Source organism: Pinus tabuliformis, chromosome 7 (assembly GCF_031772625.1).
Source record: "Pinus tabuliformis cultivar Carrire ecotype Pingquan chromosome 7, CPIR1, whole genome shotgun sequence".
Taxonomy (NCBI): Eukaryota; Viridiplantae; Streptophyta; class Pinopsida; order Pinales; family Pinaceae; genus Pinus; species Pinus tabuliformis.
In genome coordinates, this window is record NC_142293.1 from 601,874,529 (window position 1) to 601,889,974 (window position 15,446).

Here is a 15,446-nt window from a genome sequence, read left to right on the forward strand (position 1 = left end):
TTCCCGGTTTCCATGCGATACCCCTTAATTCAACCTTCTTTCCTTCCCAAAAAAATTTCAAGAAAAGTTCTTGAAAATTAAAAGCTATCATACCCAAAGATGGTAGCCATTGAACTCCTAGTACAATATCCGCACCACCCATTGGAATGGAAATCATTGGACTATTGAAGATATATTCTCCCATGGATAGCTTAATATTATGGCACTTTCTAGATCAATTTATGGTTTCTCCATTTGCATCCATTACTTGAAACTCTGGTGTTGGATATATGAAGCAATTCAATTCCTTGGCTATCTTACAATGAATAAAATTATGGGTACCACCCAAATCAATCAACACTGTTACCTTTTTCTTCTTGATATGTCCTTCTATCTTGAGAGTTCGAGGAGTGGTAATTCCTGCCAGTGCATTACAAGATATGGTTGGATTCATTTCTTCTTTCTATGGGGTTGGTTCTTGGTGTATATCCTCTTCTTTTGACGTTTCTTAATCCTTTTCTTCCTCCTCTTCACAATCAATGTAAAATAATTTCTTCTCAGCACACTTATGACCTTTAGTGTATTTTCTATCACAACTGTAAAAAAGGTCATTTTATCCTTTTTCTTCCAATTGTTGTGGTGTCAACCTTGTAGGTTGTGTAAGTCTAGGAGCAACAACACTTCCATCTTTATAATTGTGAGTGGTAGGATTTCTTGTTGCCATAATTTTGCTTTCAATTTTTCTTGCCAACTTGAATGCCTTCTCCAATGAATCAGGTTCCAAAAGATGAACCTCATGTTGAATGTTATCCTTTAAAGTCCCTATGAAGACATCAATCCTCTTCTTCTCTGGAATACCATTTACCCTTATATTTAATTTTTGGAAGTCTTCAATGTGCTCTGCCATTGAACCCTTTTGTTTGAGATTTATCAATTGGATAAAGAATGTGGTTCTCTTTGTATCCTCATAATGTGTTATCATTTCCTCTGTGAAAATTGACCAGGTGACAAGTGGTTTACGAGAACAAATCCCTTTATACCATAAAAATTTATTCGGTTCTAAATATAAAGATGCAATACGTACCTTTTGTAATAGTTTCACATCATGTAGATCAAAATATTTCTCCATCTGTAGTATCCATGTTATGGGATCCTTTCCATCAAACATCCTCATATTGATATTTGGAATATGGCGGGCCTTCAATTCAATGTTAGATTCTATGAAATCATTATTAACATTTATTTTTTTCTCCTCATGAGTTTCCTTTACTACCTTTTCGTCATTAGGAGGCCTTTCTTGTAGTAGCTTTGTCCCACCTTCCTTCAAACCTTCTATGTCCTTCTTCAAATATTCCATGCCTTTATTCAAATCTACTTCCCTACTATCAATATTAGCTTCCATGGCACATATAAAACTATTTATCTTAGCTTCGATGTCATTATTCGAATCATCCATCCAATTTTTCTTACTAGGTGTTTCTATTTTCTTGATTCAAGCCATTCTTTTTCTTGCTTTTAGTAGCTCGATTTTGAATTTGTTGTATCTTTGAAATTTCAGATATCCAAGGTCTGAACTTACGAACTATGCTATCCCTCTGAGTTCTCTTTTCAACTCCACCAATCTGATAAAAAATGGATTCTCCAAGAAAGCCTTATCCCCATTCTCCCAAAATGACCTGATTATAAACTTTTTCAGTAGAGCGAACTTGTATGAAGTTCCACGTGTCACTGTTTCAACCTTCAAACCTGAAAAAAATGCACATATAACTACAGTCCGTCCTCTTTCTTTAACTTCTTACAAAATATCAATTTGATACTCAGAGAGAAAGGTGTGATGCTTTTCCCAAGGTAACCCATTTGAGATGTAATTTGGAAGCGTGTAAAAACCCTAACTTACTTGGATCATATCTCCGTAAATATAGAGAAAAAAAATCTGAAATTCGGATCCGAGATTAAAAAAGATTTTTTCTCAAATGGGTTTTAATTTCAGAGTCTGAACCTTCGTATAAAATTTTTTATAGAAAAAATTCCACGATGACCTGTTTGAGATGGAATTCTAGAGCTTGAAAAAACCCTAACTTCCTTAGGTCATATATCCAAAAATATAGCAAGATAAGATATGAAATTGGGACCCGAGGTTTAGAACGATTTTGTTTCAATTTTTTTTTTTTTTTAAATCTTCTGAAACTTCGTAGAGAAAACGTTATAGAGAAAATGCCACAATGACCTATTTGGAGCAACGAAACACTAGAATTCAAAGCTCTGATACCAAATGTTATGAAACCAATTCACAAAAAGATAGAAAAGATAGATAAACGACTTCAAAATCATCCTCTCTAAGGGGGAAACCTCCTTTAGATTACACAAATGAACAATTCTTGGATGATACAAATGACAAGACCTCCTTTCTATATATAGGAGTCTAAGGGCTCCCAATACAATCAGAGCCTACATAATAATAATATTGTAGGGGCACAACAATAACAATAGTGGGCTTCTATGGGGCATAATAATAACAACGTGGGGACTATATGGGCACAATAATACAATAAGGGGGTTTCACTAATAACAATAAGGGGTTACACTAGTAGTATAGGGACCTAACAATGGAACAAGTACAAGTGGATCCTACAAAGGATAGAGGATATAATATCTCTTCTTAGATATTCTATGCTAATATCCAAGTGCTTTAATCCAAGAACAAAATTATGGCCATTATGAGTTATGGTTTTTCTGATTTGCAAAGATATGTTACACAATGTCATATAACAACCAAGAAAAAGAATTTCAAGGATAACCAACAAAAGGGAATAAAAGCCTTCCAATAAACACCTAGGGTTAGGGTTACTATCAAAGTATTATAAATGAAAAACACAAATAAAAAACCAATTAGGATGACATCATCCCTAATTAGGAAGAATTTAACCATGCACAATGCTATATTTTCCTTTTATGTGATTTACTGATGCAATTCCTGATTTATTAACTACAAACATCCAACACAAACACACCTTTATGCACAAATATACCCTAAAACCCTAACATCTAACCCAATATGTATAGGAGCAAGGAAAATAAGAATAAATTAATAAATTTATGGATGATCAACACAATAATGATTAGTTACTTATCACAACTGGTCTTAATGGAGTCTTCTAGGGCTAAAATTCCATGAAAATATTTGGTTGGAGTGGGAGGGGATGATAAGGGAATACAATTTTAAAACCCTAACTATTTTCCTTGCGAGGGGATAAATTATAAGGAATGTACAATTTGAGTTTTCTTATAGGTTTAAAGAGATTTTTTTTTGTATAATATAATGGAATAGGATTTCAAAATAAAGTTATCATTTAGTCATGGAACAAAATAGAAACCCTACTAGCACAAACATAATATGAAAAATATGAAAGATAAAGTAGGAAACTTATACAATTCTCTAAGAAACACTTCTTTTAGTCCTAGGAAAACATCTCCATGCAAAATACCATCTCTATAAGAATTTCACACCATAGAAAAGTCACATCTTTCCCAAGTAGTGAAAAAGGACTAACTCATACTCTTTTCTAGAGAAGAGTGATAAAATATGTGGTGATGAAATGGAATAAGGGGAGCATCTATTTATACTAGGCTTACCACCCTTATTTTTACAGAACTGCAACTAAAATTCCCAATTTGAGTGTTCCACAAGTGTGAGGTTACAAGCCAACCTCAATGGCTTAAAAAGATAACAAATAATTCCAAAAGAGTTGACATATCTGGGAGAAAATCCTTCTTCAGTATGACATCATCCTCTAAAAAATATCAAAATTCCACAAGTAAGTGAAAAATATCTTGATGACTTCTCCAAAGTCCAAAAAGTAGCTCCATGTCCATAGTTAATGCCTATAAAACATGACATCATCATCAAGATGCCTTACATCACCCTATAAAGGGAAATAACAGTGGCATGGCACCAATATACTCAATATTTAAGGTCAAATATTGATGCAAAATACCTCCCCTATCATCTCAAGGATAACCATGATCATCCAGGCTCTGAAACAAGTAATGACCATCAAATAGTGTTAAGGCCAGCTTAGGGGCATCTTGGGTCCAATCGAGACATCATTTATAAATACAAAAACAAGACTTATTGGTTTAGTGTTTCAACATTTGGGGGTACCTCAGAGTTTCAAGTATCATGTGGAACCATATTATAACCCAATGATTTACTCTAGGTGGGAAATGCTACATAAAAAAGGTCATATCTCCTCCCTAGAATGGGAAAAATGTCATTTCGAATGCTATTGAGAAGGATGATAATCATCTCTCAAGAAACCTCTATTGTTATGAAAAAATGACCTAACAAAACCCTCTCAAGGTCAAGCTTAATGAACAATTAGTAGTTACAATAACAATAAGTGCATCATAGTGGGCCATGCACAATGTCAGGGGCACAATAATACTTAATACAAATCTCACCTTCAAATGTCCAACTAGATAAAGTCTCATAAAATAGTTACCTCCTTATATTATGGATGGTTACATCAATATCCCTATTAGGTGTTTCCCACCACCAAGAAGAAGTGTCATGTCCCAATTTAGCCCATTAATTCACATGTGTATGTGAAAATGGTGGCCATGAAGTGAAAATGACTTTGAGGTAAGGTGCCATAGCCATGTGACTAGCTAATGGAGGTCCAACATCTTGAGTGTATAGATGTAAGAAGGGAGAAATATTGGAGGCATGAGTTGACCCTTTCCTCGAACTACTTTTTACACCCCTCTAGTGCACCTTTTACTTCTTTATGAATTTTCTTTTATTTGGGTTCATATATCAGGAGGCCAAACTTGATTTTGAGTTTTTCCATTACTTCATAAAGACGAATTAGTTAATTTCTCATCAGATTTGGGATAATACAAGATTTCCTTTTATAGATGAAACATCATGTGTTTGGGAAATTAGGTGATGGCTAATGAGGAGGGTAGAGGTCATTCTAGGATTTTTCCCATGCACTAATCAAATTTCATAACCATGTTTTGTATTTTTTCCTTTTCTTTCATTTTGTCTTTCTTATGCTTCTATCTTTCTTTCAGCTGCATCAACCTCCAAGGAAATTTTTTCTAGGACTAGAGTCAACGATGTGGATGAAAGGGTGCCAATCGCACTAACCAATGACCACTAGTCTGAAAAGTAGATATGAATAAGAAGAAATATGGAAAGAGGTAAGTGTAGAATAATCATGGACGTGCTACTTCAATCAGACCCTCCTAGTAGTGCTCTTCCTAAATCCCTAAGGCCTTAGAAGAGGTCCCACTATACTAGAGTGAAAGACTAACCTCCCAAGTGAAGAGAGGGAACAAGAATACAATTAAGATTCGTCAATAATCTAGTTTTCCCCTTGATCCATATTAGTACGTCCATATTAAGTGAAAACATGTGATTGAAAAATGGTTAAAGTACAGGTTGGTGGATGAACCACCATCCTCCAAGAAGGAATTTTTTACAGGAGAGAAAAATATAACCACTGTAAGAAATGGAGTATCTAGGCAACAATTATGTGTTTATCATAATGGGAACCTAGTTTGCTGGTTGTTTAAGGAGGAAAAAATTCTTCTATGGGTCACCCACTTTTTGGTGGATAACAATACGTAATTTCTGAAGACAACACACTTACATGATACATAGATATTGACTTTTCTAGTAGTATTGTTGATGGGAAGAACATCTCAAAGTATAATTTTCAATTGAGCACAAATTTAAACTAGCACGATTCTAAGAAATATCTCATTGTCTTAGTATCATCTGTAGAAGCAGAATATGTAATAGCTACTATAACATCATGCTATGTAATATGGTTAAGAATACTATTGAAATATCTTGCACATGTGGAGAAGCATTCGACTTATATTTTTTGTGATAAAAATTTAGTAATTACTGTTAAGACCTAGATCTACCTCAGGTTGAAGGAAGGCATGTCTAGGGTAACATCAAAGCACGCTGAACCTGGTAGCTAGCCCTACCAGGTAAAGAGAGGGCTCTCTCCTTGTCAATCTCAATTAGGATATTGGAAATTAGGGCTTGAGATGATTGAATTTAATATAGATTTTAGGCTAGGCATAGTAGCTCAGGGTTTTTGGTTTGATTTTTAGGTTTTGGTTGCTGGATCAATTGGAGAAGGCAGATTGGGTTCGGGAAATCAAATTAGGGATACAGTCATGTTCTATGGGGCGAGGTAGAAAAGGGTTTATGTAATAGAAATGGATTACGACAGTAGATTAAGACAATTAAGGAGTTGAGGAGGGCATAAAGAAACTATAAATCCTCTTCAAACAATTGAAAACATTGAAAACCAAATGCATTCCCAAGACAAAGCACAACAATGTATTTTGTCCATTCACCTTGATTCATTTAGTTTTAGAAGAGAAAGATGGATTTGGATACATATAAAACATACAAAAAACTCATTACAAAGAAGAAACAATACGTAAACTCATTTTCACAAGAATCCCACAAAAATAGCTGTGAAACCTAGTTTTATTCCTTGCCAAACTACTGATACAAATGTTCAATGAGTGCCACCACTTCCACCAAAGTCCAACCTTTACAAATGAATAAGAGAAAACATAATATAGGCATCAAACAACTCATGCTAGTCATCAGGGGTCAAGGAGTTGTTTCAACAACATCTAAACTAGGAACAAGAAAATAGGCAATGGAATAGTTTTCCTCTAAAACTAAGGAAACTGATACATTCAGTTCAAAACCACTTTTGATTTGATGTATCTACCCCATCAAGTGTTTTCCATCAATATTTACATCATATTACATCATTTGCCATGCAAAATTTTCCAAGACAAGAAGAAGAAGTCAACTGTTGAAGAAACTAGGTGAAATTTGACTTTTAGGCAAAATTGACAAAAAATTGCCTGATGCGCAGTGCCCTGAGCCTGATGCGCAGCGCTGCTTTAGGGAAGCTTTTGGAGGCCTTACACTCATCCAAATCAGGCCCAAGATAGCTTGTTGGAAAGCTATGCCTATCTAGTTTCTGGAACACTTTGAATTTTCTGATTTGGAGTTGATTTTCCCCTTCAAACATCAATTCTCCCAAGACTGCTTCTTGTGGGTCCAAAAAGTGGCAGAGAGGGCATTTTTTGAGTGTTTTTTGCCCTTTTGGTGGCCAAGATCTTCTCCAAAATTGATGAAACTTTCTGGGTTTGCTTATTTTTTGATGTTGAATCCAAATCTATAAGCCATTTGTCAAGAGGATGCACCAATTCAATGCGTAGTGCCGGTGGCACTGCGCATCAGCCGAAATTTTCTGTGTTTCTAATTCAAAAATTGGAAAATGACAAAATTGTCTCAAAATTTGCCCAATTTTGGCTCAAAGCTGCATCATGGGTTACTTTGTTGGGCTAAAGTCACATCAGCCAAAATTTTGAGCTTTTCATCCTTCTTTTTTCCTTTTAAGGCCCTCCTTAATCTTGCCTTAAGTTGCTTAATCCTTATGTTGCATATTCTATTCCGGGTCAAATAATGATAGGCCATATGGCGAAGCATTTTCTTTTCTTTATTGGCCTTCTCTAGCAACTTCTCAAGGTGAATGTTCACCCTCTATAACCAAGTTTCTCGGTCATTCTCAATTTCTTGCTCAATGGAGGTCATTTTGACCTTTGCCTTCTTTGCCTTTTGCCGGTTCTCTTTGATTATTTGTAACTCCATGAGGTCTTGTTTGTCAGTCAACTGTTTGTTTTCTTACTCAAGATATTTGATGACCCATTTAGCCCTCTCTAAATTAACCATCAAGGCTTTTATTTCATCCTCTTGCTCCTTGATGATCATGTCTTTGACAGTTCTTGGATCCTGAGCATCCAAGTCAATGACATCTACTCCTTGTGTCTCCTCATGGCCAACAAGGACAAAATCTCTCTCTTGTCCATCACTAGGATCATCCTCATGCATATTTTCCTTTCCTTTATCTCTGCCCTTCTGTTGCTGCCCAACCTATACCTGTTTAGCTGGAGAAGAAGGCAAAGCCCCTTCCACTCTAGGTGGAGATAGCATTTGCCTGTGGTCTATAGATGAAGGCGAGACCCCTTCCACTCCTTGTGGAGATAGTACTTGCTTGGTAGCTGCAAAGAGCATCCTAGTGCCTCTTTCATAGGTAACCAACACAGGGACCTCCTCTGTTTTATTTTCAGGCTCCTTTTGTTGCCTAGAAGGTTCACCTTCCTCTTGGGGATCTGAAAATATTTGAGGCCCCTTGAAGCACTCATGGGAAATGAAAGTTTCCCATGGCATTCCAAATTGAGTGAGCTGATGCAAAACAATAATTTTGATGACAAAAAAATGATAAATGCTATTGAGTTGCTGTGGATATGGTTTTCTCTTTGCAATCACTGTCATCCTCTCTATGTTTTTGCATATGAAATAAGGGATGCTCATCATTCTGACCCTGGTGAAGTGCATGAGCAATCTGATGTGGTAGGCATAAAGTCTGGAGAACCTACCCTCACATGTAAAGTATTTAATGATAAGTTTCATGAGTGGAACATACCGGTCCTCCAGGAATTTAAAAGGAAACACCCTGTTGAGTTTGCCATGGTACTTGGCCTTGATATAAGGCTCATAATGTTGCTTACTAATATTTTTCCTTTTGTTCCACTTTTCCCCTACATCTGGAATTCTTGTGGCCTCTGCAATGATAGTTGGTGAAAGAGTGAAGTTTACCCCAACAAGATGTACCATATTGTTATCCATGTTTATCACAAACTGCCTTGCTAACTCATGGTGAAATTTGACCCTCTCAACCATTTCACAAAACTCAAAACAGGACTGATATCTGAAACATGTGGTGGCTAGTGGGCAAGCAAGGAGTTCACTCATGCTGATAGGTTCCTCCTTGATGATTTTTCCACCTTTGTGAGGTTTCCTTTGCTGCAAATTTCTTTCTCTTGAGCTATCACTAAGCGTGTCCTCTTCAAAATCTGATTCACTGCCTCTTTCCATGCTTGTCTCTATGAGATAATGTGGTGATGATATGGTGAATAATGGATAATAGGTGGGAACAAAAAGGTGAGTATGAAGAGATTTTGTAAATGGAACAATAGTAATGAGATGAGGTAGGGGAATGAAGGGAAGGATTTGGGGAGCTAGGGTTTTGATGTATGAGGGACTTAGGGTTTGATAAAGGGGATTAGTTTCTTAGGGAAAATAGGGAAAGGGAAAATAGAATCAAGGGGTAGTTTTAGTGCAATGAAGTTGGGAAAAGGGACAAGGGATTGTGGTTTTGCAATGATGTGAAATAGAGTATAGAGGCAAGCTAGGGTTTGACCTTTAGGAAGCAAAAATCATGAACCAAACATGAAAAACCCTATTTAAGCTTAGGATGTATTGACACTTACTTGTTAGGAGGTGAATGCAGCAAAAGAGTTGATGGAGGATGAATTTGGGTGAATTAGAACCTTGGCAGCTCAATGTGCAGTGTGGTCCACCCAATGCACAGCGCTGGCCTGATGCACAGCGCCAGTGTATTTTAATGAAGGAGAAAAGTGACTGATGCGCAATGCCCTTTTGATGCGCAGCGCCATGCTCCCAATGCGCAGCGCCAGGCAAACTTGCACCAAATTTCGATTTTTCTTCCCTTTTTGCTCACCCTTCCTTCAAAATGCGATTTTAGCTCTCCACTTGACCTTTTTTACAATGAAATGACTTTCTATCATGATTTTTCTTTATATACCTTACACTTTAATCTTTCTTCATTTCAAACCCACTTTTCTAAAGTCTTGGTAACTTTTTCAAAAACTCTGTTTTTCAGTTTGAAGTTTGACTCTTTTTCTTGGCAATTTGATGGACTGATGTCTTGATACTTTTGCTTTTGCAGTGGCAGGAATTGGCATGGTGACCAGGAATAGCTGCTGAGTGCTTATTACATATAAAAATAATTGAATTTACATGAAAATCATTAAAATAGAAAAATACTCTGTTTTCACCTCAAAATAGAGTTTTGAGGTGAAAAAGATTTATTGAGCATATCAGAAGTAAACTTATGACTTTATGAACCTTCATGTGCCTGCTGACCTCTTTATTTGAGCATGATTGAAAAACCCTAAGACCTAATGGGACTAAACCCTAGGACTAGTTGTTATACATGAAATGAAACAAGATGACTGTGAATGACTAAAAAAAATGTGTAAACAGGTCAGCAGGTGGATGTCATGAGGGAAACTGACATGAAACCACTACCATCAGTTGATCCATGACCTAATGGAATGCAGCTGATTGAATGAGACACCTAATATGCATGCAAAAGAGCAATTTGATCACCGATGGAAGTGTGAAGACACTGACACTAACAATTACATTGTTAGAGAACCATGTGTTTCACAAGAAAGGCAAGTGAATTGACACTCACTATCACTTCATTCATGAGTTTTCCTATAATTCTAACATATCTCTTCAATTTTGTGGATCTAGAAATCATGTATTAGATATATTGACCAAACCATTGGGAAAATTTCTTTTGAGTTTTATAGATAGAACTTAATGCTAATGAATGTAAAATTTTAGATTAAGGGGGAATTTTAAATATAATATCTCTTGTTAGCTAATTTAATTGAGCAATTGCTTGTTAGTCCAAGATTATTTTTAGAAAGATACAACTCAAGAAGTTGTTAGTTTAGATATATCTAGAAAGATATTCTTAGTCCTATAGATATATATATATATATATATATATATATATATATATATATATATATATATATCTAGAACCTACTAAACCTAGATAATTCTAGAAAAATAATAGTCTATTATAAAATATATTTAATAGTGAGAAGGGAGTGCAATGCTCCATGAGTTTCCAATTGATTTTCATTCATGTCTTTGCTTGTGATTTTTAACAAAAAATACCTCCAATTTCTGCATAAAAGGAACAAATCTATGCATTAAAATCTCATATAGGTTAGAAAATGGAGGTCCTTGTAGGTATCACCCCATCTGCATGCAAATAACTCATGATAGAGATCTTTAATCTTACATGCCAAATCATCATACCCCCAACTAAATAGTAGACACTCTCCACTAGAGTGTTGGAGTCCCACGATCAGGCTAAGCCCTAATACTCCATGCTTACTGATGTCCACAACAAGGAAGTTTCAACCATTCAATAAGATAAGTGGTTCAATGATCCATAAACTATTGTGGATATTCCATTGGAGAGTTCATCACAATATATCTAATAAAGATTTTATGAAATATAAAAATATAAACTATTATGGTTAATTATCCTTAGTTTTCCTCAATTTATTAATTATTATTTCTTCTTATGCACGCAATATGTAAAATGTGTAAAATAGAGAAAAAAATAGAGCAATCGCTTACAAAACCAGAATAACACAAAATTCGACATGGGAAACCCTTTTGGGAGAAACCTAGTTAGAAGGCGAGGTTTCTCTTCTCTCTCTTTATGTAAATGGAAATGATGCAAATACAAAGGAGTGATACTTGCGACCTATGGGTTTCCATGAAACACAAACCTTCTCTATTCTTCCCTATTGCTACCCACTCTCATCTACTCTACTATATTGTGGATCAAAATGAACTAAAATAGAATTAAACCCCTTTTCCTCTTAGTATCCCCATTATAACACACCACTATAGCCAAGTAGCAGTTGAATTTGACTCTTGAAACCCTTAATAGGAGGTAAAACTTGAACCTTTAAAGTATTCTACATAGGACTAATGTGGCTAGCCCATTTTAAATGAGTATTGATGTTGATGTGGCGTCATCTTGAATCATGGTGAAAAAAACAAGAAGGTCAACTTATAGGTGGTATAACTTTTCCATATGGACTTCCATTTGAGGTCTTTCTTATGCCTTTGGAAAGGCATCTGAATGTAGAATAACACTAGGGGGTATCATGCCAATGAGAGTTTTGGACCCCAAAAGCTTCATTAAATGTATCAAACTATGTCTAGAAAGACTCAAGCCTCAATTCATTTGTAACATACCCCAATTCACACATAAAAATAATTTCTTGGGACACAACCATTGAGTTTTGGTTGTAATAATATCTAAGTGGATAAATCAACTTCCTTATTATTCTTATAAATATATATATCTGATTGTTTAATTTATTTTCATATGATTGCATTAGGGTTACCTTCCCTCCATATGCGAGGTGGGTTTGTTCTCTATGTATTTTTATTGATTTTTTCAAACATGATACCTAATTTTTATTGTCTTTAAAGGGATAGAAGTGGATCCCCCACCATGCCATATCATTTCCATTGATATTGAATCCTTACTATTATATGTTGTGGGGAAATTATTATCCTTGTTATTAACATGTTGTGGTTGTATTGAGCCCCATGACAAAGACTTAGAACAAAGGTTTATTTGTGTATGCAAACCCATGTCCATACATAAAAGGTGGATTTATTGATATATACATATCACACCACTTCCTTATATTTATACCGTAAGGCGTTCCCCTCTGAAAATAACTCCCCTCTCACATTACGTGTACATTTGTGTGCCCTTGATTTCTAGTGTTAGACGATTAAAATGGTTTCAACCATCTGATTAATTATACCGATATTAAATTAGTTACAGATTATAAGAATGGCCACAAGTAGCCCTTGCTCGACACTATCTATTGTGTGGAATAGACTGATGATGCAAAATCGGGGAAGAAGACACAACAAAATGATGGCGATGATGATTAATGCGATGATGCCTTCTCTGCCAGGCTAGGGATTAGGGCACTGTTTTTTCTTTAGATAATGTTGAAAAGGAGAATATTTTCCCCATCATCTGAAGCATGGTGATCCACTTGTTATATGTTGTTATTCACCGGGTTATGGGAACCATCCCTCTCATAAAATGGCAGCCATGCGATAAGAGTCAACAGAATGATCCTGCGGGTATTTGGAAGCTATTGGAGCTGAACCTACGGTCCATGGTCTGGGCCTACAGAATGATGAACATGTTTTTTTGTGTGACCGTGAATTTATTAGCTATTTCGCAGGAGAATATGGGTTTTGTTCTCTATGAAAACGTTTGTTGCAGACTTCCATTCATTTATTTTGTTTATGATCAGTGTAGTTATGGATGGTATTTCACTTTTATACAAGAATTTGTGTATTTGGCACTTATCTGTCTCAATGGCTTCAGAACAAGGGATATACAGAATCCATGGAAAACGTACGTAAACCTCCGTGCTGTACTCATGGGATCACAAGGATTAACCAAGGGATCTCTAATTTTTCTTAATTATCCTGCCCAAATCATGTACAAGTCTACCAAGGTAGGGTTTCTCTGTGTATATACTCATTGAGTTTACAATATATTTCTTTTGAGGTTTCTACCATGGCTGATAAATTTGAATCATTATAGGTTTTTCCTGTTATGATTATGGGAGCCTTTATACCAGGCTTAAGACAAAAGTATCCCTTGGGGGAATACATTGCAGCTATATTTCTTGTCGTTGGTTTGATAATATTCACACTAGAAGATGCCCAAACATCCCCAAATTTCAGTGTATGGGGAGTTATTATGGTTCGTGGAGCTTTGATTTTGGATGCCTTTTTGGGAAACCTACAAGAGGCCATATTTACTCTGAATCCTTCTACTACACAAATATGGTCCATACTTAGAAAACCCTAATGCAAATTTGTGAATTGATCCTTTATTAATTTTATATTATTTGAATTATATAAGGCTCAATGCAACTTGCTCAATACTGAGCAATATTGTAATTGATGTTCCCAGATGGAAATGTTGTTCTGCTCTACTACTGTGGGAATCCCCTTCTTGATTCCTCCAATGATTTTGACTGGAGAGCTCTTCAAAGCCTGGGAAGCTCGCTTACAAGTATATGATATTTCCTGTTAATTTCTATTCAGATATTTGGGTTTTGAAACTAAATTTATCAGTTCCTGAAATCTCTAGCCATAGTCATCTTTTGTGAAAAAATTGTTATTCTTTCTGAAACTGTTTTTGGTTTTTTTTGTTCTGATCTATGGCAGCACTTGTATGTTTATCTCATGCTGATATTCGAAGCAAAATCCACCTTCATAGGCCAGCTATCTGTTCTGTGTTTAATAGCAATCTTCGAAGCTGCCACAACTGCCATGGTTTGTTACAGATTGGATCATGACCATTCTGGTAATCTTGATATGCTAAATTTATTATTGAGATTCACTTATTGAGATTTTGTTTTTGTATAGGTGACAACTGCGAGAAAGGCGGTAACATTGCTTCTATCATATATCATATTCACAAAGCCTATCACAGAGAAGCATGCAACTGGATTGCTTCTGATAGCCATGGGAATTATATTGAAAATGCTTCCAAATCCCATGCCTAATACCGCGAGAAAACAAAACAACAGTGAAGCTTTTGCGAACCAGCCCTCCAAAGTGGTTGCTTCTTCCAAAGAAGATTTAGAAGAAAGAAGGGCACTTAAATCAGATACATAATCATGCTGTGATGTGCTGTATACTATATTAACAAATGGGTGGTCAAGGTTTTGAATAGTTAATATTGTTAGTTGAGTTAAATATCCTTTGAGTTGGTTAAGGATGTTTTACTACATAAAGCAGGTGCAGACCCGATCAAGTTCTACCTTGTTATGTTGATACATTCAATACATTCAATTATATTAAGGGTTTTTCAAACTTCAAAAGATGAAAATTGACAGTATTCATGCAGAAAAAGAAATGACTACAATTTTGAGTTAAATAACTTCTACAGGAGTTATGTTATGGATATATTACTGCAATTTTGAGTTAAAAAACTTTTACAGGAGTTATGTTACAAATATTTTCGGACTTGTAGGTAAATTCTTGTACAAATGGACCTATAATCATTGTTTCTCACTTTTATTTGGAAATGAAATAGAATTGACTGCTGTAGTTTGTGCTACCTGGGTTCTATTAAGAGTTTGTTAGAGAATTAAACAAAGTGGTAGTATGAGAATTGTGTGGAATTGGGTAGTATAGTTATCGTATGAAATTTGGTAGTATGACTGAAATAAATGCCACACAATTCATTTTTCGTCTTACTTGTTTGAATGGACTTTAAAACAAGTGAACGTATGGAATCCCCCTAATGCAGTGGTTTTCTAGGAGGATTGGATATTAAAGTGAATTGTCTAAGTTTGTACAATTGAGGTGTGTTGTTTTAAAATGCAGCAAAAATAGTGAATCAATGGGGACATCAAAGAAATGCCAATGTTGTAAAACATATTTTGTATTTGAGACCTCTCAGGCAACTTAAAAATTCTCTGGGTGATCTTCTTTCACCATAATTCTTTACTCTTCTGTGGTTTTTCCCCATCTCACCTTGCGACTTTAGTGTCTATCATTTTTTTGTAGAGCAACGTTGTTGCAACATCATTGTTGCATTTACCTTCTTGTCATCCTCTGCCATGCTGAAAAGTTGGTATCCTTGAAATTGATTCAGATTGGCATGAGGTATAGG

The 15,446-nt window shown here is 35.6% G+C and overlaps 1 protein-coding gene across 1 annotated transcript in view; it reads left to right on the plus strand.

Annotated features, from left to right (window-relative positions):
• The window catches only part of LOC149248878 (UDP-galactose/UDP-glucose transporter 4-like), a 36,690-nt gene extending 22,247 nt beyond the window's left edge, over nt 1-14,443 (plus strand). The window contains exons 2-6 of the mRNA XM_089451302.1: nt 13,032-13,269; nt 13,359-13,594; nt 13,727-13,835; nt 13,991-14,098; nt 14,192-14,443. Coding sequence (XP_089307428.1) covers nt 13,032-13,269; nt 13,359-13,594; nt 13,727-13,835; nt 13,991-14,098; nt 14,192-14,443 — 943 coding nt within the window. The remainder of the gene's footprint in view (nt 1-13,031; nt 13,270-13,358; nt 13,595-13,726; nt 13,836-13,990; nt 14,099-14,191) is intronic.
• The last annotated feature ends 1,003 nt before the right edge of the window (nt 14,444-15,446 follow it).